This window comes from Phocoena phocoena, chromosome 20 (genome assembly GCF_963924675.1).
Source record: "Phocoena phocoena chromosome 20, mPhoPho1.1, whole genome shotgun sequence".
Taxonomy (NCBI): domain Eukaryota; kingdom Metazoa; phylum Chordata; class Mammalia; order Artiodactyla; family Phocoenidae; genus Phocoena; species Phocoena phocoena.
The window spans coordinates 27862688-27888716 of record NC_089238.1 but is presented as its reverse complement, the minus strand read 5'-3'; the positions used below and the strand labels follow the sequence as shown (position 1 = coordinate 27888716).

At 39.3% G+C, this 26029-nt stretch overlaps 1 protein-coding gene across 1 annotated transcript in view; it reads left to right on the top strand.

Annotated features, from left to right (window-relative positions):
* TOX3 (TOX high mobility group box family member 3) overlaps nucleotides 1-26029 on the top strand; it is a 106896-nt gene that overhangs the window by 63207 nt on the left and 17660 nt on the right. Inside the window, exons 2-3 of the mRNA XM_065899360.1 lie at nucleotides 11856-11921; nucleotides 16477-16731. Coding sequence (XP_065755432.1) covers nucleotides 11856-11921; nucleotides 16477-16731 — 321 coding nt within the window. The remainder of the gene's footprint in view (nucleotides 1-11855; nucleotides 11922-16476; nucleotides 16732-26029) is intronic.

Genomic DNA, 26029 nt, shown 5'->3' with positions numbered 1-26029 from the left:
ACCTATTGATGGACATTTAGCTTGTTTCCATATCTTGGCTATTGTGAATAATGCTGCAATGAACATCAGGGTGCATATATTTTTTCAAATTAGTGTTTTTCTTTTCTTCAGATAAATATCCAGGAGTGGAATTACTGGATCTTATGGTAGTTCTATTTTTAATTTTTTGAGGAATCTCCATACTGTTTTCCATAGTGGCTGCACCAACTTACATTCCCATCAACAGTGCAGAAGTGTTCCCTTCCTTTTCTCCGCATTCCAAGGTGTTGTTTCCTGAGCATCCTTGTAGATGATACCTACTGTGTGCATCAGTGGATCTACTTATTATAAACGAATCCACACTAAAGTGCCCGTGACAGATGAGAACTAAGTTGTTCTTCCTCCCAGGGATATTAGAATTTATTACGAGACACAGCCCTTTCTAAACCCAGCCGATGCACTACCGGTAACAGAAATTTGCATGTGAATGTCAGATCTTTTGGGGGCAGGGCAGGGATCTTTCTGGTTCTTACAGTGACATCAAAGAAAGTAGCCACTTTTTCTCTCCGGATTAATGGCTATTCTTAGCTCTCATTTCAGTACTTTTCAAGAAACCAAAACAGACCAAGCACGTCTAATTTACAAGTTGCTATCATTATATAAAAGATGCCCACAGTTTGTCAAATACAATGGAAGACACACAGAAAAAGCATTATTCTTACCTTCTGCAGGTTACACTCTGAAACTTTTCTTCTGCTTATTGTCGGCTGATATTCCTTCTCCTCTGTCTTCAGTCTTACCTCTACTTGCAAACATCTGCAAGTGGCCTTTTATCCATACAGCATGTCTGAGCTAAACCTCTCCAAAGAGCAGTCTGTACTTACTGGTTCCCATATCTACTCTCCCTCTGTCCTCTCTGCCAAGAATGCACGCATCCCCGTTTCTTTGTCTGCCAGTCCAACTTCATGACAAGTAGTTTTCTCTACCAGAATGCTCTTGTCTCATAGGCAAGTTCCTACACATCCTTCAAGACCCCCATTTAAATGGCTCCTCTTATTTGAAAATGTCTGCTGACTTTCCAGGGGGGGAGTGCTTTGCTTATATCTCTAGTGCAGCACCTGTCATGTGGCGTCCTACCTATCTTTTCCATTAAAGCTTTTCTTGGGTAGAAACTGAGTCTTATTCACATATTTTTTACCCAATATCTACTGTCTTTTATATTGTAGGCACTTAATAAATATTGCATGAAATGTTTCAATGATCCATTTATTTTTCCCACATTACCAAATTCCTACCTTCCCAGGCTCTTCACTCTCAACTTTTTTGTGTGTGTTTTTTTTTTTAAATCATGTGTCTCTTCCATATAAGACCCTTTGCTGGGGGCTTTGTCTTATGTTACTTCTCCTTACGTAGCCCAGTCCCACAAAGTTCTATCCTTTCCTCCTTAGAAATGAGGAAACGGGGCTTCCCTGGTGGCGCAGTGGTTGAGAGTCCACCTGCCGATGCAGGGGACACGGGTTCGTGCCCCGGTCCGGGAAGATCCCACATGCCGCGGAGCAGCTGGGGCTGTGAGCCATGGCCGCTGAGCCTGCGCGTCCAGAGCCTGTGCTCCGCAACGGGAGAGGCCACAACAGTGAGAGGCCCGCGTACTGCAAAAAAAAAAAAAAAAAAAAATGAGGAAACAGAAGCTCAGAGAGGTAACATGAAGCAACATACCTGATGATACCCGGCATGTAAGTGGTAAAGCTGGGACTTGAACTTGGATCTTTCTGGCTTATTCATTCACTCACGCATTCCACTGATAATACTGATACATACTTACTGGGGGCAGCCATACTTACACTGGGACCAGAGGAAACCACATGGAACCAGACGAATTCCTTGTCACCACGGACTCCGTTCTAGTAAGATGAGAGACAGACAACCAAATAGTGAAGTCAGGCAGTGAAGTGAAGTCCTGTGAAGGGACATAAAGCAAGGGAATAGACAAAAGACCGAGGATGGGGGTGTATGTGCCATTGTAGCTAAACTGACCTGGGGAGGGACATTAAGCAGAAACCTACATAAAATAATGACAGAGGGGAGAGCAGTCCAGGCAGGAAGGGCAGCAGGGCGCTGGCCTGGAGAAGGGAGTGAGGAACAGCTGGGGCAGAGCGCCTGGAGCTGAGCGGGCGAGAGTGACCCTCTTAGGCGGGAGTTTGGAGAAGAAACCAGCAGCCAGATCATGTGGGAACTTGTAGCCCATGGACAGGAGGAGTAAGGATTTTACTCTGAATATCACTGTGAAGCCATTGGAGTTCTTTAGGTAGTAACACCCTCCTGTGCTGTCATATAAGCCACAGCAGTTTGTAAAACAGCTATGCTTGGTCTGTTTTGGTTTCTGCAAGACTCTTTGAAATGTCACCTTAGCCATGAGTACAGATAGAAAAGGTGGCTTTTTGTGCTTTAACCCATTTAGTTCTCAAAACCCCCCGGATGAGGCAAATGGTATTCTTATCCCAGCAGTAGAGATGGAAAAACGGAAGGCCACAGGGGCTAACTAGCTTGTGCACAATTACATGGCTAGCAAGTAGCCCAGCTGGGGTTTGAACTTGTCCTTAAGATGAGCTCGGTAACTTGCCTACCATCCCATAACTAGCTCGGCAGGATTGGAGCACAAAGCCGGTTAGTCTGACTCGTGATCTCAAAGTGCTGTCTGTATTTCATTCTTCCTTCTATTGCCTCTGCCCAGTCTTGGCATCTGCAACTTTGCGCCAGGCTTGCCGTGTTAACTGCTCTCCCAGCTTCTGTCTTTCCTGATACCAATCTTGCATACCTCCCACTAGCTGTGTGCTCAGGGGCGGGCTTTACATCTCTCTCGCTCCCTCTTCCCTCCAACAAAATCCTTCCTGGACCTTCCTGTTCAGTGCATTTCAACATACTTAGACTGTCCTTCAGGGCCCTCCAGAGCCTGGCTGCAGACCGTCTCTCCCAGCTGACCCCACCTTCCCTCCATACCTACCCCTCCCCTGCAGCCAGATAGGTCTCTGTTTGTTCCTGGAAAGAAGCCAGTACACACTGAGGTCTGCAGCTTCGCTCACCCCATCCTCTCTGCCTGGGACACTCCCTCCTAATGCCTTCTTCCTTGGTTCAAGACGTGTTCCTCGGAAAGGCCATTCCCTTTTGATTCCGTCTTCTAAACTTGCAGACCATTTGTCCGTGTCACTCACTGACCTGGCCCTTCGGTTGATAACTGTTTTTGTCGTATCACCCTAACTGAATTGTCATCGCTTAAAACCAACAAACATGCCTTCTACTTCTACTTCTTGAAGTCTTCAGAAAGGTAGATATAGCCCCAACCATATCCTTTTAATTAGCATCTAATAGGTACTCACTGAAGTGTTGGTAAGGCTTTTGGGAGGAAGTGAGATAAACTATAATTACACAAAAGGCATGGTCACTCCACAGCATATTTGGCCCCTTTTGGTGTGTATTTAAGGAAAATCAGCCCTTCTCCTATTTTCTGAACGTTGGTGATGCTCGGTTGCTGGGCCAGTCCCAAAGATTGCTCCATATTTGCTAAAAAGAAAACTTGATTGGAGAAGCTTAGTACCCTCTCCCCTACTTATATTTGTTTTTCTGATATTAAACAAGTGCAGTTGGGTTTCACAAGTTGTTGGGACTTTTTTTTCTTTTTCTTTTTTTTCTTGCTACTTCTAATTAGTCCAGATGGCTATGTAATTCACAGACTCAAATGTGTCCAGATCATGAAAATCCAAAGGCCTCCCTGTTTGGGTAGAGTCCATATGTTTAGGCATTGTTGTTTCTTGTGTGGGTCCACAGAACGTGTTGAAAAATCTAACAGTGGAACTTGCATTTCCTACTTGGTCCAAGTTAGGATGTTTCAGTCCTTCTGGTCATGAGGGGAGGGGAGGGGGGGGTCACCTCACAAGTGATTACTTTTTCCTCTAAGCAAGAAAGGTAATAAGAGATTGTAAATAATTGAACGAAGCCTTTATTACTCTAAACACTACAGCCCGTGCTATATCAGCATTTCGGGAAGATCAACATCCAGTATATGGAAAGGTTTTTTTAAAAAAAGAAATTTCTACCCATTAGCCTAAAATTAATCAGGCTCATCGTTTTCAAGTATGAGTGTATTTTAGAGTTCCTGAGAAGCCCGTAAAAAAAAATACAGATTTTTAGGTTCCTGCTGCCTAGAGATTCTGATATAGTAAATCCACGGTGGGGATCAGGTCATCTGCACCGTTACCAGGCATCTGCTTATCCCGTGGTCCCTAGCAGCACACTTTGAGAAACTCTGACCTAGACTACAAAGCAAAAAATTCAAAAACCAGGATTTTTTTCAATGAGAAAAAAATCAACTATCAAATTTAATGCTCAAATTCTTGCCCCAGTGATGTTAGATTGTTGGCTTTCTCTTTTCTTTTTGCCCCTTTTTTCACTGCAGCTTGTTTTTGGCCACTGAAGGCATCCATCCTTACCACTCCAAGGCCTCTTTATCTTTTCTAGAAAAGTGTAAGTGCATTTGCTAGAATAAAGCATTTTTTTCAAGCTAAGTATCTCTAGTGTTTCAAATATTCATTTTATTAGAATGTATAATTCTTCCTATTACCACTTTTCCCCATAAGCGTGGTTTTTGGAGGGGCCTGTGGTAACAGATGCTTGGTTTATCCTCTTTATTTGAATTTCGAGTGCTTATTCTGTGCCCTGCTTGGCTTGGAGGACAATTCTACATACCATCACTTCACATCTAGAAATTAATTCACCTGTTTGTTCATTCAATTGAGATTTATTGAACACCTACTATTTATCAAACACTCTTCTTGGCACTGGGACATCAGTGTAAACAACAGATAACACATTCTTATTAAGTTTACAATCTAGTGGGGGAGAAAGACAAGAAATATGTTGAAAAGTGTTATGGAAAAAATCAAGTAGGGAAAAGAAGGGTAGAGTTCTAGAGGTGGAGGAGGGCTGCAAAGAAATTTTATACAGTGGTCAGAGAGAAGGTGACATTTGAGAAAAGACTCAAAAGGAGGGAAGTGAGCAAGCCATGGGGACACTTGGAAGGACAACAGTCTGGGCACAGGAAACAGCCAGTGCAAAGGCCCTGAGACAGGAATGTGTCCGGGTCTTGAAGCAACAGCAAGGAGGCCGGCAGGGCTAGGGTAGGATAATCAAGGGGGGAGAACACTGGCAAAGGTCAGAGAAGAAATGGGGCCATTGTACAGACTTGGGCTTCTTCCCTTGGGTGAATGAGAAGCCATTGCCCAGTTTTGAGCAGAGAAGCGATGTGATCTGCCTTGGATTTTCAAAGGATTTCTTTGGCTCTGTGCTGAGAATAGACTGTGGTGGGAGCATGGCAGAGCCAGCGGGACCTGCCAGGAGGCTGCAGCAGGGATGCAGGAGGGAACGGACGGCTGGGGCCTGCCTGAATCCTGCGGAGGGGTGGCAAGCGGTCAGCTTTGGATATAATTGGAAAGATGAGCCAACAGAGTCCTTTGATGACTTGATGAGGGAAGGGAGAGAGAAAGACTAGATTCAAGGATGATTTTTGGCCTGAATCACCGGAACTGAGTCACTTCCCCATCAAAGGAGATGAGGAGAGGCTGCGGGTGGAGTGGTTGGGGGAGAGGATGCGGAATTCAGTTTTGCTCACATGATTGAGTTGCCTATTGACAACCAAGGGGAAGTGCTGTGGGCAATTGTATATATGAGTCCGGTGCTTGGGAGATAATTATCTAGGAGTTTTTAGTGTATGCAAAGGTAAATAATGTTTTTGAAAGTTTATTTCTTTAAAAAAAAATCTTGCTTTATACTTGAACCTGTTATTGTATGTGCATATGTATATATGTAAGTGTGTATAATTGTATATATGTGGGTGCATAATTCTCTCAATATATAATTGTATAATTAGCAGAATTGTGTGTGTATATGTATGTCTGTTCTTCTGCTAATTATACCTCATAGTCCATTGTTTGCAGTTTTTTGTTTCTAGCCTATTGTTGACCCCCTAACCTTTGGTACAGACTGACTTTATTGACCAAGTCATTCTCTGTTTCCTGGTATGGCACTCCAAATTTACCTCTGATCATCATCAGTATTATTATCATTCACCATTTGGGGCTTGTGTTCACTCTTTTGGGCTTTCTATCTTGAAACAGATTACCACTGCTGAAAATGGTTAAAACTTGATTATCTCTGGTAAGTTCTTTTCCGCGGGGCAGTTAACAGAGGCTTCGAGAGTGTGTGAACTTAGTAGTGCAGCCTTCTCTACCATGTGACCATGCTTGGCACACTTGATCCATGATGGCACAGTTCATTTGTGTAAGCAACTTGACAGATGTCCTTACTGAGGCATCAAATTGGATGGTGTCTGCTAACAAATCTAATGGGAAAAAAGAAAAGAGAATTCAAAGGATTATCTTTTTTTTTTTTTTTTTAGGATTAAATCTGTGCCGTTTAGCTGTTTGATACCCTGTAGTTAATGCTGCTTTATTAGAAGCCCATACAATTCTTCACATGGGTGTCAAAATAATTTCAGTGAAAATGATGTTGTGTGGACTCATCAGGCTGAAGTCTTCGTCTTGTGATTACAGATGGGTTATTGTCTGCTGTTTCACTGTCTTCCAAGCCTTTTGCTGGACGAGCTAGACTTAACAATCTCCATTAATTCACTTTGGCATTTCACATGGCTCGTCAGGCCACAAACACGATGGTCTTTAATAATTTTTTTTTTAATCCTGCAATGCTCCTTTTTAATTGATGTACTTCATAAACTGTATTTGCCAAAGCTATAATTACTCATCAAGCAGTGAAAGCAAACCTACCTCCAAGTACAATGAAGATGTTCTTTTGTGAAATTATTAAGATACAGAAGTTCGACACGCAGAGTAATTGTTTTAGCACTGCTTTATAATTATATCTTTTGGGAATGTATCTTTGGGGATCACACCTATTAGAGCCTATCAAATTGGAAAGGACCGATCATCACCAGCACACCTCATAAATGCCCCTGCCTCACAGTGACCATTTCCCAATATATATGAGGTCTTTAAAACACTTGGAATTGGCCTATTTCTTTCATAATGTTTTTAAATGCTCTTTAGAGTGGTTAACTCTCTGTTTCACCTGAGTTTCATTTAATTTATTTGAAATATTTTGTTCTGACTCTTGAAATCCCATAGAAGAACCTTATATCATTGGGTAGGGGATCCTGCAAGGAACATCAGTGGAGAGTTACCATCGAAAAAGTTTGGAAATAGGCCAAATTAAGGTGACTTAGAATCGCGTAGAAGAACCTTATATCATTGGGTAGGGGATCCTGGAAGGAACATCAGTGGAGAGCTACCATCGAAAAAGTTTGGAAATAGGCCAAATTAAGGTGACTTAGAATCACATAATGTAGAAATTCGCATTTAGTTGATTCGCAAAATGTGTAAATTTTACCATGGTGCAAAATTACGATATTAGCTTTTATAAGAAGGATCCAGGGAGAGTAAGAAAGTACTGTCAATAAAGGATTTGGAACAAGGTTTCCCAGAGTGTGTTCCCACAAGGTGTCGTGGGGGAAACGAAAAGGAAGTGCTCCACAGCGAACCTGGGAGGGAAGTTTACTGTCTCCCACTTAAAGAAGAGTCAGGTGTGTCCAAGTAGGAACCTTGCTGTCTTTTGTGTCATTTTGTCTCCAGTGTCTTGCATGTTGTAGGCATAGAAATACTTGCTGAAGAGTGAACTGCAGGACTTCTCAGAGCCTTTAACTTTACAGTGAGCACTGTGACTCATCCAAGAGAGGGTGGTGATTCGCAGCCTTTCCCAAACTTATTGGACTTTGGAACCCTTTTCTTGAGGAACGTTTTACTAGACTTAGTAAACGAGATACCCTCTGGGAAATTCAAGATTTGAGTAAGATAGTTAAAAATAAAGTTTTGAAATTGATCACTGAGTGAAATATTCAAGTTTTTTGCTGCGATTGGAACCTAAGTGATACAGATTATGCAGCAGGAGGGATGTCAGACTTCATTGCTTGTATCTGCGATTTGGGGCAAGTTGCATGACCCCGAAAAGCCTCAGTGTGTTCTTCTGTAAAATAGGGATAGTAATTATATTTCTCTAACTGGTTCTTGGGAAAATAAGTTACATTTGGTCCCACTCTGGAAAGTTAAATGAAACTATGTAGAGGACTTCACTGGGTAAACCCTTATTATCATTATCATCATAAAAAACTAAGGGATAGGCCTTCCCTGGTGGCGCAATGGTTGAGAGTCCGCCTGCCGATGCAGGGGACACGGATTCGTGCCCCGGTCCGGGAAGATCCCACATGCCGCGGAGCGACTGGGCCCGTGAGCCATGGCCGCTGAGCCTGCGCGTCCGGAGCCTGTGCTCCGCAACGGGAGAGGCCACAACAGTGAGAGGCCCGCGTACCGCAAAAAAAAAAAAAAAGTAAGGGATAAAATTGCTCCATTTAGTTGGTTATGATAGTTAGTTGGTTATGATACACTGAAGTTAAAATGCGATCGACCTTTCTCCCTCTCTCCCTTCCTTCAACAAATAGTGGAGGGCTTCTCATATGCCAGGCGTAGTTGTTAGTTCTGAGGGAGACAGCAGTGAACGCAATTAAGGCCCCTTCCCTCGTGGACCTAGGGTTTTTGTAATATAATGTGTTTACCGATGTCATGGTCTCTTAGAACATAAATTTAATTGTACACAATTCAGTTAAAGTTAACTGTTAGAGATCTGCCCCAAAGCATCACTTCTTCTCTCAGAATTGGACCTGTTCTCACATGAAACAAGCAACACGAGATTCAGAGGTCATGTTTTAAAAGAAAATAAATAAAATTAAGCTAGCATTACTCGATAAGGTAAAGCCAGGGAAACGTGGGATCCCTTTCTTCCCGATCAGGTCCACCATGGCAGTCGGGTGGCCAGATTTAGCAAATAAAAACATACAACATGCAGTTATATTTGAATCCCCCATAAATAAAGAATAATTTTTTTTCTATAAGTAAATCCCAAATACTGCAAGGGACATACTTATACTAAAATAAAAAGTGGTATATTTAAAAATGAAATTTAACTGGGCATCCTGTATTTTTTTTTTTTTTTTCTGAACACCCTTCCTCTCTAAACCAGGGGCCCAGCCCACTGCACAGAAGAAAGATGATTGCAACAAGTCAACGTTTGAATCCATGTGTGCAGAGGAGATATTTTACCCCAAACAGAATAGGAACTTTTGCTTCCATTTGAAATGATTTATAGCTGTTCCCGCCTGATCGCCGAGTGTTTCCAAATTAAAAGCCATTAATTAAGGCCTTATATAGATACAAAAGATATTCGAGGAGTGCTTTGTAATTCCAGCTCAGTACTTCAGGTGAGAGCTTTTCAAATTACGTGGACCACTGGAGCCACCTGCTTGAGGAACCACGGTGGGAGCCGTCTCGTGGCTCATCAGTGCGCCACCGTGCCAGCGTTGTTACTGATTTTTCTCATTTCTCCAGGGCAAATACTAATTAATGGATACAATTCACAGCTGATTAGCTGTGGTTTCTTCAGTAATTACATTCGCATACTAACTGTTCAGAAGAGGATTTCTAACCCAGTTCTTATTTCACTCTAAGCTTAATTTGTTTTTTGAATTGTTTAGGCCCTTCGTTAAATAGCCATTTTATTTTTCTTTGTTGTTTTAGGTGCTATTAGATAATAAGTGAGTTTAATCTTTAAAAAAATGCTCGCTGATAATGAGCTGTTTGCCTTAAATGGATTTCTAATTCCCCAACAAAACCTACATTTAAATAACAGTAAAGTTGTGATACAGGCTTTCGCGAGGTTTGAGTCAGGAATTGGTACGCGGAATATACATCGCGGCCCAAGTTCTCATAAATCTCCAAAAAGAACATTCTAAATGGAGTCCCGAGATCTTAATTCTAAAATCATTCATTCATCAAAAATTCCAAGATCGGGCTTCCCTGGTGGCGCAGTGGTTGAGAGTCCGCCTGCCGATGCAGAGGACACGGGTTCGTGTCCCTGTCCGGGAACATCCCACGTGCCGCGGAGCGGCTGGGCCCATGAGCCATGGCCACTGAGCCTGCGCTTCCGGAGCCTGTGCTCTGCAACGGAAGAGGCCCGCGTACTGCAAAAAAAAAAAAAAAATGGGGGAAAACTGTGTGTGTGTGTTCATGCTCCTGCTCACGTGTTTCTTTTTACTTTTAAAATGCTTTTTAAAACACTTTGTTGAGGTATCATGGACCTACAAAAGAACTGTACATATTTCATGTATACAACTTGATGAGTTTGGAGATAAGTATACATTTGTGAAGCCATCACCATGTGTTTTTGATGTCACATGCCTTCAGAGAAACTAGATAAAGGGCTTTCTTAAGCGCCACAAATACATCTTTCATAAATCCTTATAAAGATACTTATCCAAATGAATCTGAGGGCTCATTGTGTGAGGATGTATTTAGGTGTGATTTTACAGGGTGGGATTTTGCTTCTGTAGACCATAACAGCGTTCTGAAACCCTTAGAGCCTTCCGTATAAATCCTGCTTGGTTCTTGGATCGCTGACATGAGAAAGTGCAGCGTGTCAGTCCTGCTTCTGTGAACGAATCCTACAGGTTCAGAGTCAGAGGATGAGAGCCTCCCAGAAATAAGTGCTTGTGGGTTTATTGGGAGGAGGACTATGTGGGTCTTTCATATCTATGTGTCTGTATCTATATTTATTCTCTGTATTTATCTGTGTGTTTGTATCTATCTGTGTACCCATCTCTTTGGGAAAATTGTGCCTTTTACTTTAAATAATTACTAGCTCTATTTATAATAGAGAATGGATATACATTTCACCCTGTGGAGACCAAACCTATGTGTTATTTGATGCATGAAAGGGAGGAAATAATACACTTTATAAAAAGAAGGGCATTCTTTTACCATTTAAAAATCATGAAAATAATATAGCTCCGGATAATTATGCTCACAGAGCCTTTCCACATTGCCAGACTGATAAGAGAATGTTTAAAGCAACAAAACGTTCCTACTTAGACCATCTGAACCTGAAAATACGTTTCTGCCAAAATCCAAGTTTTATATTTTGATAACAGGTCTCTAGAAGGAAAGAGCTTATGTCTGAAATGCTGATACAGTCTTATTTGTGATGGCCTGAATGGGCTATTGTGTTAGGGAATTAAATAAAAATTGCTGTGTTCATAGGATCCCGCTTATATGTTAAACCTCTTTGCACTTAACGTTACATTGAGAGATTAAATACCACTGTTTTCAACAGCTCTGATGGATATAGATATCGTTTTAAACTCTGGAGATTTAAAAAATACTCTTTAGTCTTATTATTTATTCATATTCATGCCACACCCCATTCACGGGAAAATAGAATTTGAGTCCTGGGAATTGAATTCTATTCACTTTAATTCACATTTTAACCTACCCACACTTGTGACATCTGTTCTTGAAAAGTAAGCTATGAAATCCCAACATGCTTTAAAAATGTGTCAGGGTGATTTTCTTGGAAACTCTTTTCCTGCTAACCTGACAAATGCCAGTTCGATAAACAACACCCACTAGTGACCAGTTGGCCAAATGTTTACAATTGTCTCCCTTTGCTATTAGTCTCGATGAGAAACAACACTATTTTCTAGAATTATCGTGTTAGCTTAACTCGGTGCTTTATTTTCTGAGGGAACCAGCCGACAGCATATAGCATAGTGCTCTGAAATCTGTCACAGTTCACATTTGGTCCGAGTGAAACCACCCTTTTATCTCACAACACCAACATTCTTTCCAAATCCCATCTAAGCAGTAAGTAAACCCCCAGAATTCTTTATGATGCTGCATATTAACATAAAATGATCTGTTTTCTTTCAGTTTGGAAATAACAATAACTACATGAATATGGCTGAAGCAAACAACGCTTTCTTTGCAGCCAGCGAGGTAGGTGTCTGCCTTAATGTATCTGTTCATGTTTTGTGTGTTATTTAGATCATTTAACAGGCTTGAAGGGAAAAGCCGAGTATTGAATTTATCTTGTTATTATGTGGCACGAGGTAACGACTTTGGAGGAAAAACGAGAAAAACCTATTGGAAGAGAAAATAACCTGACAAGTCTTTATCACTCGTCCATAGGCTGTTAGGAACGTTAGTAATTCACATACACATCTCTTGATGAAAAGAGTATAGATGCAAGCAAAAGTAAGTATATAAGAAAGGATAGAATATCTATCCAAACTATATTTGGAAACTAGGATGGAAGGGACTCCTAATAGAAAATATTTAAACTTCACACAGCTCTGGGGATAATTTCATTAAGTTGACATGGTTTGGGAACAGTGTGGCAGAACAGTATTACAATTTCTGGGGTCTTCAGTGAGAGTGGTGTAAAATGAGTGTTTTTGTTAGATTCCCACACCCGAGTACGGTGCCTGGCACATAGTAGTTGCTCAATAAATATGTATTGAATGAATGAATGAATGGGCATGCTCCAAGACTCGGCTATAGCTAGGAAAATCAGGCGATGGATTTGAAATGCAACACCATGGTGGCTCTGAGTTTGTCTGCAGTTTACCAGTGCCCATGGAACAAACATATTTTTGTTGCTGTTTTCACTGCCCTTCCCTACTTAGTGACTTAAGGCTGCTGTCTTGGTCTCATTGGCCTGCCCTCCAGAACAACCTCCATCTTGATTAGATCAAGAAAGAGCGGACATATGTATATGTATAACTGCCTCACTTTGCTGTAGAGCAGAAAGTAACGCAACATTGTGAATCAGCTATACTCCAATACAAATTTTTAAAAAAAGAAATGGTTTCTTAAAAATGGTAGACTGTGTGAGATTTAAGATTTTAAAACAAGAACAAGCAGAAGTGAAATTGGTCCAGATGGAACATTTCCTCTTGTGATTCCTGTAATAAAAAGTCTTCATTTTCCAAATACATTCAAATACAGGAAACTGGACCAGCTTGACCCCAGAGAATGAAAATCATAATGGCTTCGTAAATGATCTCAGTTACAGGGAAGCAAGTGGTATGGAAGAAATTAACTTGGAGAAATTAGTAGAAAAAGTTGGGGAATCGAGAACTAAGGGTATCCGTAGATTAATCATTTTTGCAGTGACCATCATCTCTCTAACCAAGGATACTGCCTAGATAAGGGAATATTGTTTGGCACTGGCTGCTGTGTTGTTTGTGATAATGAGCACAAACCCCATCTGTAAGGACAACATGATGTTTCATTCTGTAGGATTTTTTTCCCTACATTTGAATCAAACATTGATGAAAGCTCTACTGCCAGCAGCTGTTCAGAGACAATTTAATTCCAGCTGTGATAATTCACCGTGTCAGACATTGGCTGTTATATGTTGATACAACAGTTCTCCAGATTTGCATTTTTATCAAAAGGAACAAATGTTTTGAACATTTCAGTACAGATGGTATTTAATCATGTACATACTACTTTAACATGTACAAGGTAAACACTGGGAAGTCAATATCTGCAAAAAGTAATCATATAAACTCTAACTGATTAACCTGATATTGGTCATATGGCATAGTTGCAAAAGTCAATGTCTTTTTCTTTGGTTGCTGCCATACTTGGTTATTTTTATTATCTCAGATAACCAGTGTTGTGATTACTCTTTTCTCTAAGGAACGTTTAACTTTATATTTAATGGATTACCCCTCTTTAAAAGTCATTTAAGATTTTAGCATTTTCTTAGTTATATAATATATTATGGTATTATTTTATTAGGTTGTGAAATAGTAATATATTAAATTCTAGCTCAAAATTAATTTGTCTTTTAAAAAATATACTGGAGGAACACATAATATGTAAGATCTCTCTTTATTCCGTAACAGAAATAAAAATGACAACCTCCTTAACTTTAACTGCCTCACTTAAGACATGTTAGAATTTAAGAAGTAATCTTATATAATTATTTCACTGTACATCTTTTCTTGAACAAAAAATAAAGCCCAAGTAAATGTTAATGCACTATGTTATAGTATGTGCCTAATTTCCCAATCACTGCATTAAAAGTAAATTTATTTGTTTTTTTAACATTTTAACGAGTACAGACTAATTCAGGAAGACTTTAGGTTTGATGCTGTAAAGTCTAAATTGTGCCTGAAACCGATCCCCTTCCCACAGGTATCGCCCTGTAGATAACACTACGGGGACCAGGATGCTCTGAGTTTGAAATTCACACATTTGCTTTATGTTTTCTGTCTGTGTCATGATTACCCTGACCATTTTTAAAGTACTTTAAATATTTATTGAAATAATATTTCAAGTGTTAATTACAGTGGTAATGAAAACAGCCAAATGCCACATATCAAGAATGAGTGTTTATCCGTATTGTTAATGTGATATGTTAGATTTCATTAAGCAGTAATGGGGTAGCAAATGAGTCACAAATTACAGTTGCATCTGTTACTAGGCCACATTAGTGCCAAAATAACGGCAAATGCAGCCATAGGGTTACATTCATTAGCCAACCACGCTTGTGGCCAATTCATCCCTTTGTGTTTGAGAACTCGGGGTACCACAGTCAGAAATTGACATCCTTGGGGGGGTCATTATTGGAATAAATATGTCAGAAAATCTAATATTTCATTCTAGCTTTCAAATGTGTTATTATGCTCTAATGTTTTGCATCTATTAAATCTGCTAAGGACCTCAAGATGTTCAATTGTCCTGCCATAGACTCCCATAGCTTGTGACCTCTTTATTTCTGGTGAGATACAAATAGTAGTTGACAGGTTCTATAGGCAAGAAATGTGTTTTTGTTTTTGTTTTTGTTTTTGTTTTTTGTGGGCCTCTCACTGTTGTGGCCTCTCCCGTTGCGGAGCACAGGCTCCGGACGCGCAGGCTCAGCGGCCATGGCTCACGGGCCCAGCCGCTCCGCGGCATGTGGGATCCTCCCGGAGCGGGGCACGAACCCACGTCCCCTGCATCGGCAGGCGGACTCTCAACCACTGCGCCACCAGGGAAGCCCAAGAAATGTTTTTTTTGTTTGTTTGTTTGTTTTCCCCTTGCGTTTGTTTCTATTTTCTCTCAAATGGTTCTTAAGTTACATCATCATTGATAGCTTGAAGAAGGATGATTTTCAGCCCTTAATTAGTCCTTTTAACCACTTACAACAGATTCAAATTATGTGGCACCAATTCATTCTTCAAAAAATGCTATTAGTAATAAATGAACTATAATGTTGACCCTCTGAGCTAGGAATAAAAAGTATCTGAGCTGTCCCTGAACCCCTTCACCCTACCAAAAAAATATTCTAGACCTTGACCCTTCTCCCCACAAAATCCAAGTTCTATTTTAAGAAAGACAATTCATGGGGTTCAGCAAGGCAGCCCTGATTTGCATCTCAAGGCCCTATGTGAAAACACTATCTTTGAGAATCTAAGTAGCCATGAAGAAAACAATGCATTATTTACCTAGGTCTTGAGAAGTAACACTTGTCTAGGTAATTGAGCAACATCCATGGAATTAGAACATTTCTATCAGTATATCTCTATGCTCGTTCAGTGGTCTTTAAAAGCTGAAGACTGGGGCTTCCCTGGTGGCGCAGTGGTTGGGAGTCCACCTGCCGATGCAGGGGACATGGGTTCGTGCCCCGGTCCGGGAAAATCCCACATGACGTGGAGCGGCTGGGCCCGTGAGCCATGGCCGCTGAGCCTGCGCGTCCGGAGCCTGTGCTCCGCAACGGGAGAGGCCACAACAGGGAGAGGCCACAACAGTGAGAGGCCTGCGTACCGCAAAAAAAAAAAAAAAAAAAAAAAAAAAAAAAAAGCTGAAGACTGGAAGAAAAGTGTTCTGATAAATACATATCAAAATCTTCCTGTAAAAGAAAATAACTCTCCTTACAATTTAAATAAAAGCCGCGGATATATGTACTCTGATAATCCTTATATGAAATGCTTTATTACAAACAGTAACAATTTCCATGGAAGCATTCATTGCACTTGAGGATATACCAATAAGGAAATTTAAAAAGCAAACCATACATTCAATATCACTTGTTTTATATATTGTGGCAGAAAGTAAATATGTGTAATGTTCACTTCTGGATTAATGTCATGTGTGTGCTCCACAAAATCGTCAGCATTTGATGAAGCATGTGGATAATGTAAGCGTTTGAGTCGTTTCACTAACATATCAATAAAGTGGTAATTTGTTATATAGCCAAATCTAATGTCGCTGGTGCTCCAACTAACAACAAAGACAGATGTTGCTAATTAAGTACGCATTAAAAAACTGTTAATACTGATACTCCATTAAAATCATATGATAATGAGACTCAAATCTTTAATCAGAATGATCAGCAAAACTTTATGTATGGAAATCTGTGTTTAAGGTATTTTCATTTGAGAAATCCATATTTGGCCTAGCTCTGTAGTACTTTCATGCGAAATCTTTCGTTTTCCCTCCAAGGAGAAATAAGATATAGGAAGAGAATATGAAGATATCTGTATTTTGTTTCCTTTAGCAGACGTTCCATACACCAAGCCTCGGAGATGAGGAGTTTGAAATACCCCCGATCACGCCACCTCCAGAGTCGGACCCCGCTCTGGGCATGCCTGATGTACTTCTACCTTTTCAAGGCCTCAGCGATCCGTTGCCTTCCCAGGGAAGTGAATTCACGCCCCAGTTTCCCCCTCAAAGCCTGGATCTTCCTTCCATTACAATCTCAAGAAATCTCGTGGAACAAGATGGCGTGCTTCATAGCAGTGGGTTGCATATGGTAGGCAGCAAATTTACTGCTTGAAAGTGTTTTAGTTATTGTTTGTCCTTCGCAGGGTAAAGATCTGAGAGCCCATGTGCTAAAACATGCTCGTGCCTATCCACCGGAGGACGTGTGGATTGTTCCTCCCAATGCCGTTTAAATGCAGGTAGTGGATTAATCCCTGGTGTGGGACAAGAGCGCGCTGGGTTGGTTGACTTGAAAGAGGAGGACCCAACAAGTTCCTTCTGGTTTGAAATGAGTTTCTGAGAAGTCTGATTCATTGGTTTGAAAGCAAAGGCGTCTCCCCTTGCCTTTGGTTTGACAAAGAGGTGTACTTGAGTTGAAAGTTTGCCCAGGAGAGTTTTTAGAAATGGAAGCCCTTATCAAGTGCCCGGGTCTTTTGCATTTGTTGGATTAAAGCATCACGTTTATGATACATGATTTGCTCCTATCTGAGATGAAATATCAAACTGTGGTACAGAGAAAGGGAGAAAGAATAATTGCTTATAACCAGCAGAGAAAAATATAGAGCGGGTTATTGTGTGAAGTATACCTAATTGTGGTATTTATTGTCGTAAACATCAAGTAAGGCCCTCCAGAGAGCCAAGGTTACTAATGCAATAATTTTGGTTCTGTTTTTCTTAGTGTGCAATTATAGTTAGCAATCACCAGAGTAAATCTGCTGAAGTATTTTAAGCTCATCTGCTGGGATTGTTTTTTTTTTTTTTTCTCTACCATAGTATATAATGCATCTGTGTCTATCTAGGTGAGGTACTAGGCAGACATTTTCAAACAAGATTAATAGTTTATAGGGCTTTTTTTTTAACCCTGATAAAATGAAACAGATGTGTTGGTATAACAAAAAACAATTCCTGTTGCTTGTTTACATATTTCTGTGCACATTGTGACCATGCCAGCGATGTTTATTGGTTTCATTGTTAATTCCCCAGATAACAACAGATGATTGCCAAATATGTAGTGGATTAGCAGTGCAAAGATTCCGTGTGCTCTCTGAAATATAAGATTACTTTCCCAAATAGGATTGCGGCAACATAATTTTCTTTGCCTGTGATCTTTTGTGTCTGAGCTGAACATCAGGGTTTTTATTTTTACTTTTTTGTCAGAAAAGAATGCAGGGAACAGTCGGGAAATGGTCATTAAGTATTCATAAACGTTCTTCGCCATCACAAATAATTGTTTCCTGTGAACTTTCTTACATTTTTGTCCCTTTGACACTGGAAGGGAGGGTTCTGTCCTCTGTTCCTCTATAATGAGGCTTGCAACGTTGTGCCTGGAAAATAATAAAAATAAAAAGGGTGTTTAGTCACCAAGAGAGTTTGCCTAGGGTTCACCATTATTCATAGATGCTCAGCGAGGCTCATTTAAGTTAGGGAAATAGTTAAAAGACCATATAATGCATGCTAAAATGTGTGCTTTATTAAATTGGTAAATATTTATTAATAATATAAGAATCTGCCTTTAAATTAAACATCTGATGAATTACCTTGCCTTAAAGCTATAAAACTGTTATTGCTGCTATAAAAAAAAGTGTAAAGGAGGCATTTTGACTATGAAATTTCATTTCATGGTCAATTGAATTTACTATATGGGAAAGAACTAAAGATGGAATCATAAAATAATTATGATATTCACATACACTTAAAGAACAATGCTTTCACGGACTGGCATTGGAAGAGAGGACTCAATTTTTAATGCTTCTTTCGTAATGTATTGCTAATCACTCAAGCCGTTGACTTATTTCATTGATTTTTAAAAGTATGAGTACTTTAGCCAAGTGCAAGATGTCATGGTATTTACATGGACCTCATCACATTTATTGGAGCCTTTCTGAAGTTTTGCTGAACCCAAATGATATTTATTTTGGCTGGAAACAAACTAATCTTGTTGAAAATTCTAGTAGAATTTCACCTTGAAGAAATGTCATGGGATTTTAAATCACAAATGTTGGAAAAAATAAAATGTACCAGGACAGAATTATGATGAATACAATGTGTCGTTGGCTTTGTTCTATGTACTACCTGACATGTTCACCTATAAACTTGAATTCAGAATCGCCAGAGGCATGGTTAAAAATAGGTTATGTCAAGGTTCTTCTATATTTCCCTCCGGGTACCGAGGTGGCTGGCGACATCGTAATGCTCCACAGCAGCTCCTCGGAGATTTCCCTTAGGAAGGTCACCAGAAAAATAATAAATAATACTTTATGCATCACGCACTCGGCTTCCCAGTGTGCACCGGTTATCATACCTTATGCAAGTAAGAAGTTTTATTATCCAAATGAATATGGCTGTCTGTTAAGGATTGCTATGGTGAATTAAGACTTTCATATAAGAAGAAAAGCCAGCTTGTTTATGGGGTATTGAACCAGCTTTTCTTCAGAGCTTCACTGGTTTTCCTTCAGAAAGAGTGACAGTTTGTCACATTACTGATTAGCTGCATTTTTGTTGGCAACCAGCACAACATGTTTATCTTCCTTAAGTTTCTGCCATTATATTTAAAAAACAGAAAGCAGGAACAGAAAAGAAAAGGGGGGATTAAAAAGAGTCTTAATGATTAGCATTCCCATTTCAAAATATGCAAATAATGCCCTGGTATTCAAAAGAGAATTGTTGAAAAAATTGAAAGTCGATGCATTTGTGACTTCAAAGAACAACCTTGATTTGCTTGTTGTGGATATGTGTATTTTCACACAGGGTGTCGCTGGCAAGTTGAAATCAACAGTCATAGTTTGGTTACCTCTAAGCATTATTGTCAGTTTAGATGATCAACTGGAAATTATTTTAATCTACAAAAGATTGCAATCCTAAAAATCTACAACGTGTGCTCCAAAAGGTTTCTTTCTTTTTTTTTTTTTAACACCTCTCTATAATCTGCCCAGCCTGCTGAGTAGCATTGACATCAGTAGTACATCAATTTCAGAAAGTGGATTATTTTTACTAGACAGCTATTGTGACATATTGGGTCAGTCATAAATGAAAGATATTCATGCAAGCATGCAATACTTGTAATGAAGTCTCACTCTGACCTTCTGTATGATTGATTCTGTAATTTAGTTTTCTCAGGCAGTGCCTGAAATGAAATGAAATCATGTTGAACAAGTTTTGAATACCCACAGTGCACCAGGAGAAGAAAAATCTGCAGCCCTAGAGGCTTGAGAGAGCAGCTGAACGATTTATCTCTATGCTATTATAGCCTTTGCCAGCATTCAACATTTCTTTTTTTTTTTTTTCTTATTTGGCTTAAGTACTTAATTCTGCAGGTAGCAGTAAATGGGAAAATAAAATGCTGTTCAGATTTAAAATGACAGGACAGGAGTATGTGCAGGGGACTGATAAAATATCTTGAATAGAACTGACCTTTCATGTAGCTGAAAGTTACTGGGGGATTCATCCTCATAATTATCATATAGATTATTTTTATTTCTTTCCTGCAATGAAACATTTCAGAGAGCAGTAGTGCTGATTGAATGAAAATTGAACTTGTTAACATTCTTTTCAGCTTAGCCTGTTGTACATAACAGAAGGTTAGCTTTGATGAATTTCAAAATTCTCTTTGATATCCAAGAAACAGACAGTAACATAATTGTCTCTAGTCTGATATTTTGTATGCCCCCCAAAAGAGAATTTATAAAACACACTGATAATTCACATATTTTTTCTTCGTGCATTATGTTTCATGTTTGGAAGAGCGACGTTTTCTGTTTGATGTTGCTTTGGACTTAATTGCGATAGCACATATTTATAGAGAACACTACTGGTGCTCTGATAATATCAAACATAGTACTAGAAAATTGACAAAGATGGAAGTAAGGGAGCTAAATTTGGGTATGGCAGTCTCTGTACCCATTAAGGAAAGAGAATGAGAGAGAAAAAAGTCTTACAGAAGGTATGCACACAGAGAAGAAAAGTACCAGCTTTTAAAATATTCACAAAGCTCTTATGTCATAATCCAGACAGACATCATTTTTGATCAGAAAAATAAGAATGTATCAAAATAATACTCCTAAAATTACCAGGCTTATTTTAGAAGTTTTGATTTTCTCGTACAGTCATTTAGTAGGGGTCTAATTCTGAATTATTTTTATTTTCACAAAATAACTTCCATGCCATTTTTGTACTATCCAAAGTCTTACGTTAAGAGAAATCGCAGACTTTTCAATTAATACATCGTTTTAGCAATGTAGCTTAATGTGTTACAGATAAAACAGTTATTTCATGGGTCATTAATGTGTTTAATGCATGGAACGTTCTATTAGAACAAGCCCTTATTATTGTTATGGACAGGTTCATTGCCATTGTCAATAGAGGCGGCAGAGCTAAATTCCACAGGACGATTACCATTTAGCCATTGGGGGGACCAACAAGTTCTCATACAAATTGAATGATTAACTCAGTAATGTTTATTTTTGGTCAGGTCATGGTCCAAACGTATTCTTATTGTAAATTAACAATAGAAAAGGCACATCTTACATAAGCAAAATAACTCACTTTGAGTGGAATGGGACCTATCTGTGCCAAGCCCAAAGTTTATAATTAAAACCATATTAACTCTAGCAGACGTTTGCTGAGCACTTACTAGGTGCTATGTATTGTTCTTAATCATTAGAGACCGATCATTTATCAAACTGAGTTCTCGGTCAGCAGTGTCTCTTCCATGTAATACAAAACTTCGGAGTCTGATGACTGCTTCAAAGAGGCATGCTGTCCAAGGGCCACTTTAATTAACTGTTGCTACACCTGGACAATCGTCTACCCAAAATACCCAAGCCACAGACATTTTACGAGCTGCCTTTTTTGGTAGAGCAAATAACCTTGTACCATACACGGCTTAAAAGAAATATTCTTTATTCTCTGCCTGGAAAGGCCTACTGACCCCGAACGTATGAGTGTTGTCTTTAAGGTTGAGTTAACTTTAGGATCATGTATTAAAGGAGGGGCATGTTCCAAACTTCTACAAAACCCAATTAGCTCTTGTGAAGGGCAACATGTGATTACTTGGTTGATTTATCCCATTCAAGGAAACATGTTATTAAAAAGTTAGGCTATGGTTTATTTCCCTGTATCTTGTTTTTAACATGTATACGCTACAGTTGTAACCTTCTATAGCGCTGGCAGTATTTCCCTGTGGCTTAGGGACAGAAGACACACCATTCTACGTCACTCAGATTCCCAAATAAAACTGGCTTGATGGGTCAAACAGTTTTTAGAGGGATGAGAGTTACTCCTGTACTGTGGCCTCACTTGTCACCCTTAGAAACGGTCTCCTTTGCTTGTTTACGGCCTGTCCTGTCCCCTCATCTGTCTTGTTTGCTACTGTCATCCTCCGGCCTGGAACAGTGTCTGGGCTGGAATACATGAGGCTCTCAATAAATATTATATTTGTGGAATATATGAATGAATGAAAGGATAATGAAAGAATATTTATTTGTTATTAAGAATGTACCTTAATACTAAATAAAAATGGAGGTGGGAGGAGGTTTAAAGTATCAACAGCTGTAAAAATGGAATTCCTCTTTAAAATTTTAATTTAGGATTGAATAAAATCAACACAGGGCTGACTCCTTGGTAAAACAAAGGAGTTAGAGGGTACAAAAGAAAATACCATTGTTTTATGATAAACTCTTGAAATTTTTATTTTGCTAAGAAACTATTAACTTTGGGGAAGACTGGTTTTCACAAAACTTTCATGTGTAGGTATGTTTGATTATAACCCTGAGAGTAGTTATTAAGTAAAAAGTATCTATTTCGGTGCAGATATTTTGATAAATATAACCTTTAGGGTATGTAGGTCTGTAATTATCATTGATGTATTTGGCACGACTGTGTTTGTTTCAGTTTCTATTTGGGTTAGGAATGCACTCGCTATGCATAAATGTTGATTGATTGTTTATTTGGAAATAAAATTTTAACCTCGCTATAGGACATAACTAAATAATTGAGCATAAAATTACTGGATTTCCTATTTGTAGTTCTCTGATATTTATTAATACAAAGCAGTTTTTATTACTGATAATTAATTACTCCATTTCTCAAGAAATATTAATTAAAAAACCACATAGTGAAAATGTATTTAGTCGCACTTTCTAATATATTTGGGTTATTTGCTTCTTAATTAGATGTTACCCTTTATTATAAAAATCTGATATTACATTGTTACAGAGAATATTTACTTTAAATGTAGATGGAAGGTACATTAAATACATTTGCATGTTAGATTTTTAAAAATCCTTTGTGATAAAATCAACTCAGATGGAAGTAAGCATCACTGAACTGAGTTAAAGTATCAATAGATAAAATAGAATAAGGTGTGGTACTTAAAATTGTAAAATCTATTCTAAAGCTTATATCTTACATTTGTAAAAGAAACAAAAACGCAAAACAGGAGGATGTGTGATTATGTATCACCAAGTATGCATCACAAAGATAAATTCCAGGCATGGGAAGGAAAGGGAAATTCATTCTGAGAGGACTTCATGGAGGGACAGGCCTGGAAAGTAGGAGTGAAAAAGATTTGAATATGTAGAGGAGGGAGAGTTTTCTTGGCTAAAGAAATAAGAGCAAACCATTCCCATCCCCCCAAACCCCACATATTTTATATGAAGTATGGACATGGTAATATAACACGGTGATTTACACAGTAGGGACATTTTTTCACCTTTCCGTTCTGTTTCAATCTTAAGTCAAGAAGGAAGTCTCAGTTTGGGGCTAATGAGTCTTTCACATCTCTCTTTCATCCTTTTTAAAAAAGAGAGCAGAACTCTGGCTCAGAACCTTAGGCAGGTCTGCATATTTAGATGGACTGTAATAGAATTATTCAGTGTTTCCTTTACTTAGTATTTATCTGGCATTCCATTGATTATGGTGATTCCAGTTTTTAATTTATGCTAGTGATGTAAAATTTCCTTTTTAATATAAAATTATTCAGATTTAACCATTCACTCAAATGATTAACGTTCAATAATAGACTGGATTTCAGGCAATTTAAGAAAACGGGGGACCTCTACCCCAAATTCACTGTTCCTTGGTTTCCTGTTTTAAAAAAACAAAGGACAAAGAGGCTCTTTCATCAGGTAGAGAGAGAAGCAAGCCTCAGCTGAGCACTCCCCCTACCAAGACATGGACAAACCATCAAGGCATTGTTGCGCAAAGGCTTCGTTGAATTGTACTTATAGATAGAAGGCAATGTGCTTCCTGTTAGAAGTCCACGGCCTGCCCATTCTGAATGACCTTTCTGACTGCAAAAACTAATCCTTGAGTACTCTTCAAAACATAAGTTGAGGTGTTAGGCTATATATTTATACTATTTATAATTAAACCCAAGTTGTCCACAATTGATGGATGCCCATGAAGTATGATCAGTTAATACTTTCTTTTTTGAATTTTATTTTATTTATTTATACAGCAGGTTCTTATTAGTTATCTATTTTATACATATTAGTGTATACATGTCAATCCCAATCGCCCAATTCATCACACCACAACCCCCAGCCCCTGCCACTTTCCCCCCTTGGTGTCCGTACGTTTGTTCTCTACATCTGTGTCTCTATTTCTGCCCTGCAAACCAGTTCATCTGTACCATTTTTCTAGGTTCCACATATATGCGTTAATATACGATATCCGTTTTTCTCTTTCTGACATACTTCACTCTGTATGACAGTCTCTAGGTCCATCCGCATCTCTACAAATGACCCAATTTCGTTCCTTTTTATGGCTGAGAAATATTCCATTGTATATATGTACCACATCTTCTTTATCCATTCATCTGTCGATGGGCATTTAGGTTGCTTCCATGACCTGGCTATTGTAAATAGTGCTGCAGTGAACATTGGGGTGCGTGTGTCTTTTTGAATTATGGTTTCCCCTGGGTATATGCCCAGTAGTGGGATTGCTGGGTCATATGGTAATTCTATTTTTAGTTTTTTAAGGAACCTCCATACTGTTCTGCATAGTGGCTGTATCAATTTACATTCCCACCAACAGTGCAAGAGGGTTCCCTTTTCTCCACACCCTCTCCAGCATTTGTTGTTTGTAGATTTTCTGATGATGCCCATTCTAACTGCTGTGAGGTGATACCTCATGGTAGTTTTCATTTACATTTCTCTAATAATTAGTGATATTGAGCAGCTTTTCATGTGCTTCTTGGCCACCTGCATGTCTTCTTTGGCGAAATGTCTGTTTAGGTCTTCTGCCCATTTTTGGATTGGGTTGTTTGTTTTTTTAATATTGAGCTGAATGAGCTGTTTATATAATTTGGAGATTAATCCTTTGTCCGTTGATAGTATTTTTTAAGATTTTTTTTTTTTTTTGATGTGGACCATTTTTAAAGTTTTAATTGAATTTGTTACAATATTGCTTCTGTTTTATGTTTTGGTGTTTTGGCTGCAAAGCATCTGGGATCTTAGCTCCCCGACCAGGGATGGAACCCGCACCCCCTGTACTGGAAGGCAGAGTCGTAACCACTGGACCACCAGGGAAGTCCCCTGATCAGTCAATACTTATTGGAATGAGTAACATCGCTGGATAGGTACCAAGCCTTTAAACTTTGAGTGGCATCCTTCTACATCGTGAATAAAATCTAGGCTGGATTACAAGGCCTGTTACTTTTGGCCATTACTTGCCTCTCCAGCTTCACAGCGAGCCTCGCTTTCCCTGGCCAGTAACGCTGACCTCTCCCTTACTTATCCGTGATGCGCTTCCTTATGCTACGTGACTTTGTACAAGTTCTTCTTCTCTGCATACGATGCTCTTCCCTCTTTTCTAGCTCAGTTAGCTTCTTCTCTTCCTTTACACCTCAGCTCAGTGGGTCACCTCTGCAAGGAAGCATCCCCTGATTTCCCCACCTTGCATGATCTGGCCCATTCCCATCTCTCCGATCCCATTGCATTTCGCTGTTTACCTTGCCTACCCGGCTCCCACCTCTGCGGGTCTCCTTTCCATTTATCAAGAGTGCCAAGCCCTCTCCCACCTCAGACTTTGCATATGCTCTTCCCTCTGCCGGGAACATACTTTCTCCTCGTTTCCTGATTAGCTTCTCCTCATTCTTCAGGTATCAGCTCAAAAGTCATCTTGGAGAGGCCTTTCTTGCTGACTTAATCAAATGTAGCTACCCTCCCCAGAATAATTTTTTTTGGTCTAGCTTATTTTTTTCACAGTATCACAGTTTGAATCTTGTTTATGCACATGTGTTCTGTTTTCACAGACAGAACCTAATCTTTGGACACTCCCTCCTCCTCCCCCTCAAGAAGATGAGTTCCATTATATTTGTCTAATAAAGTCATTCTCAAACAGGAAAGGGG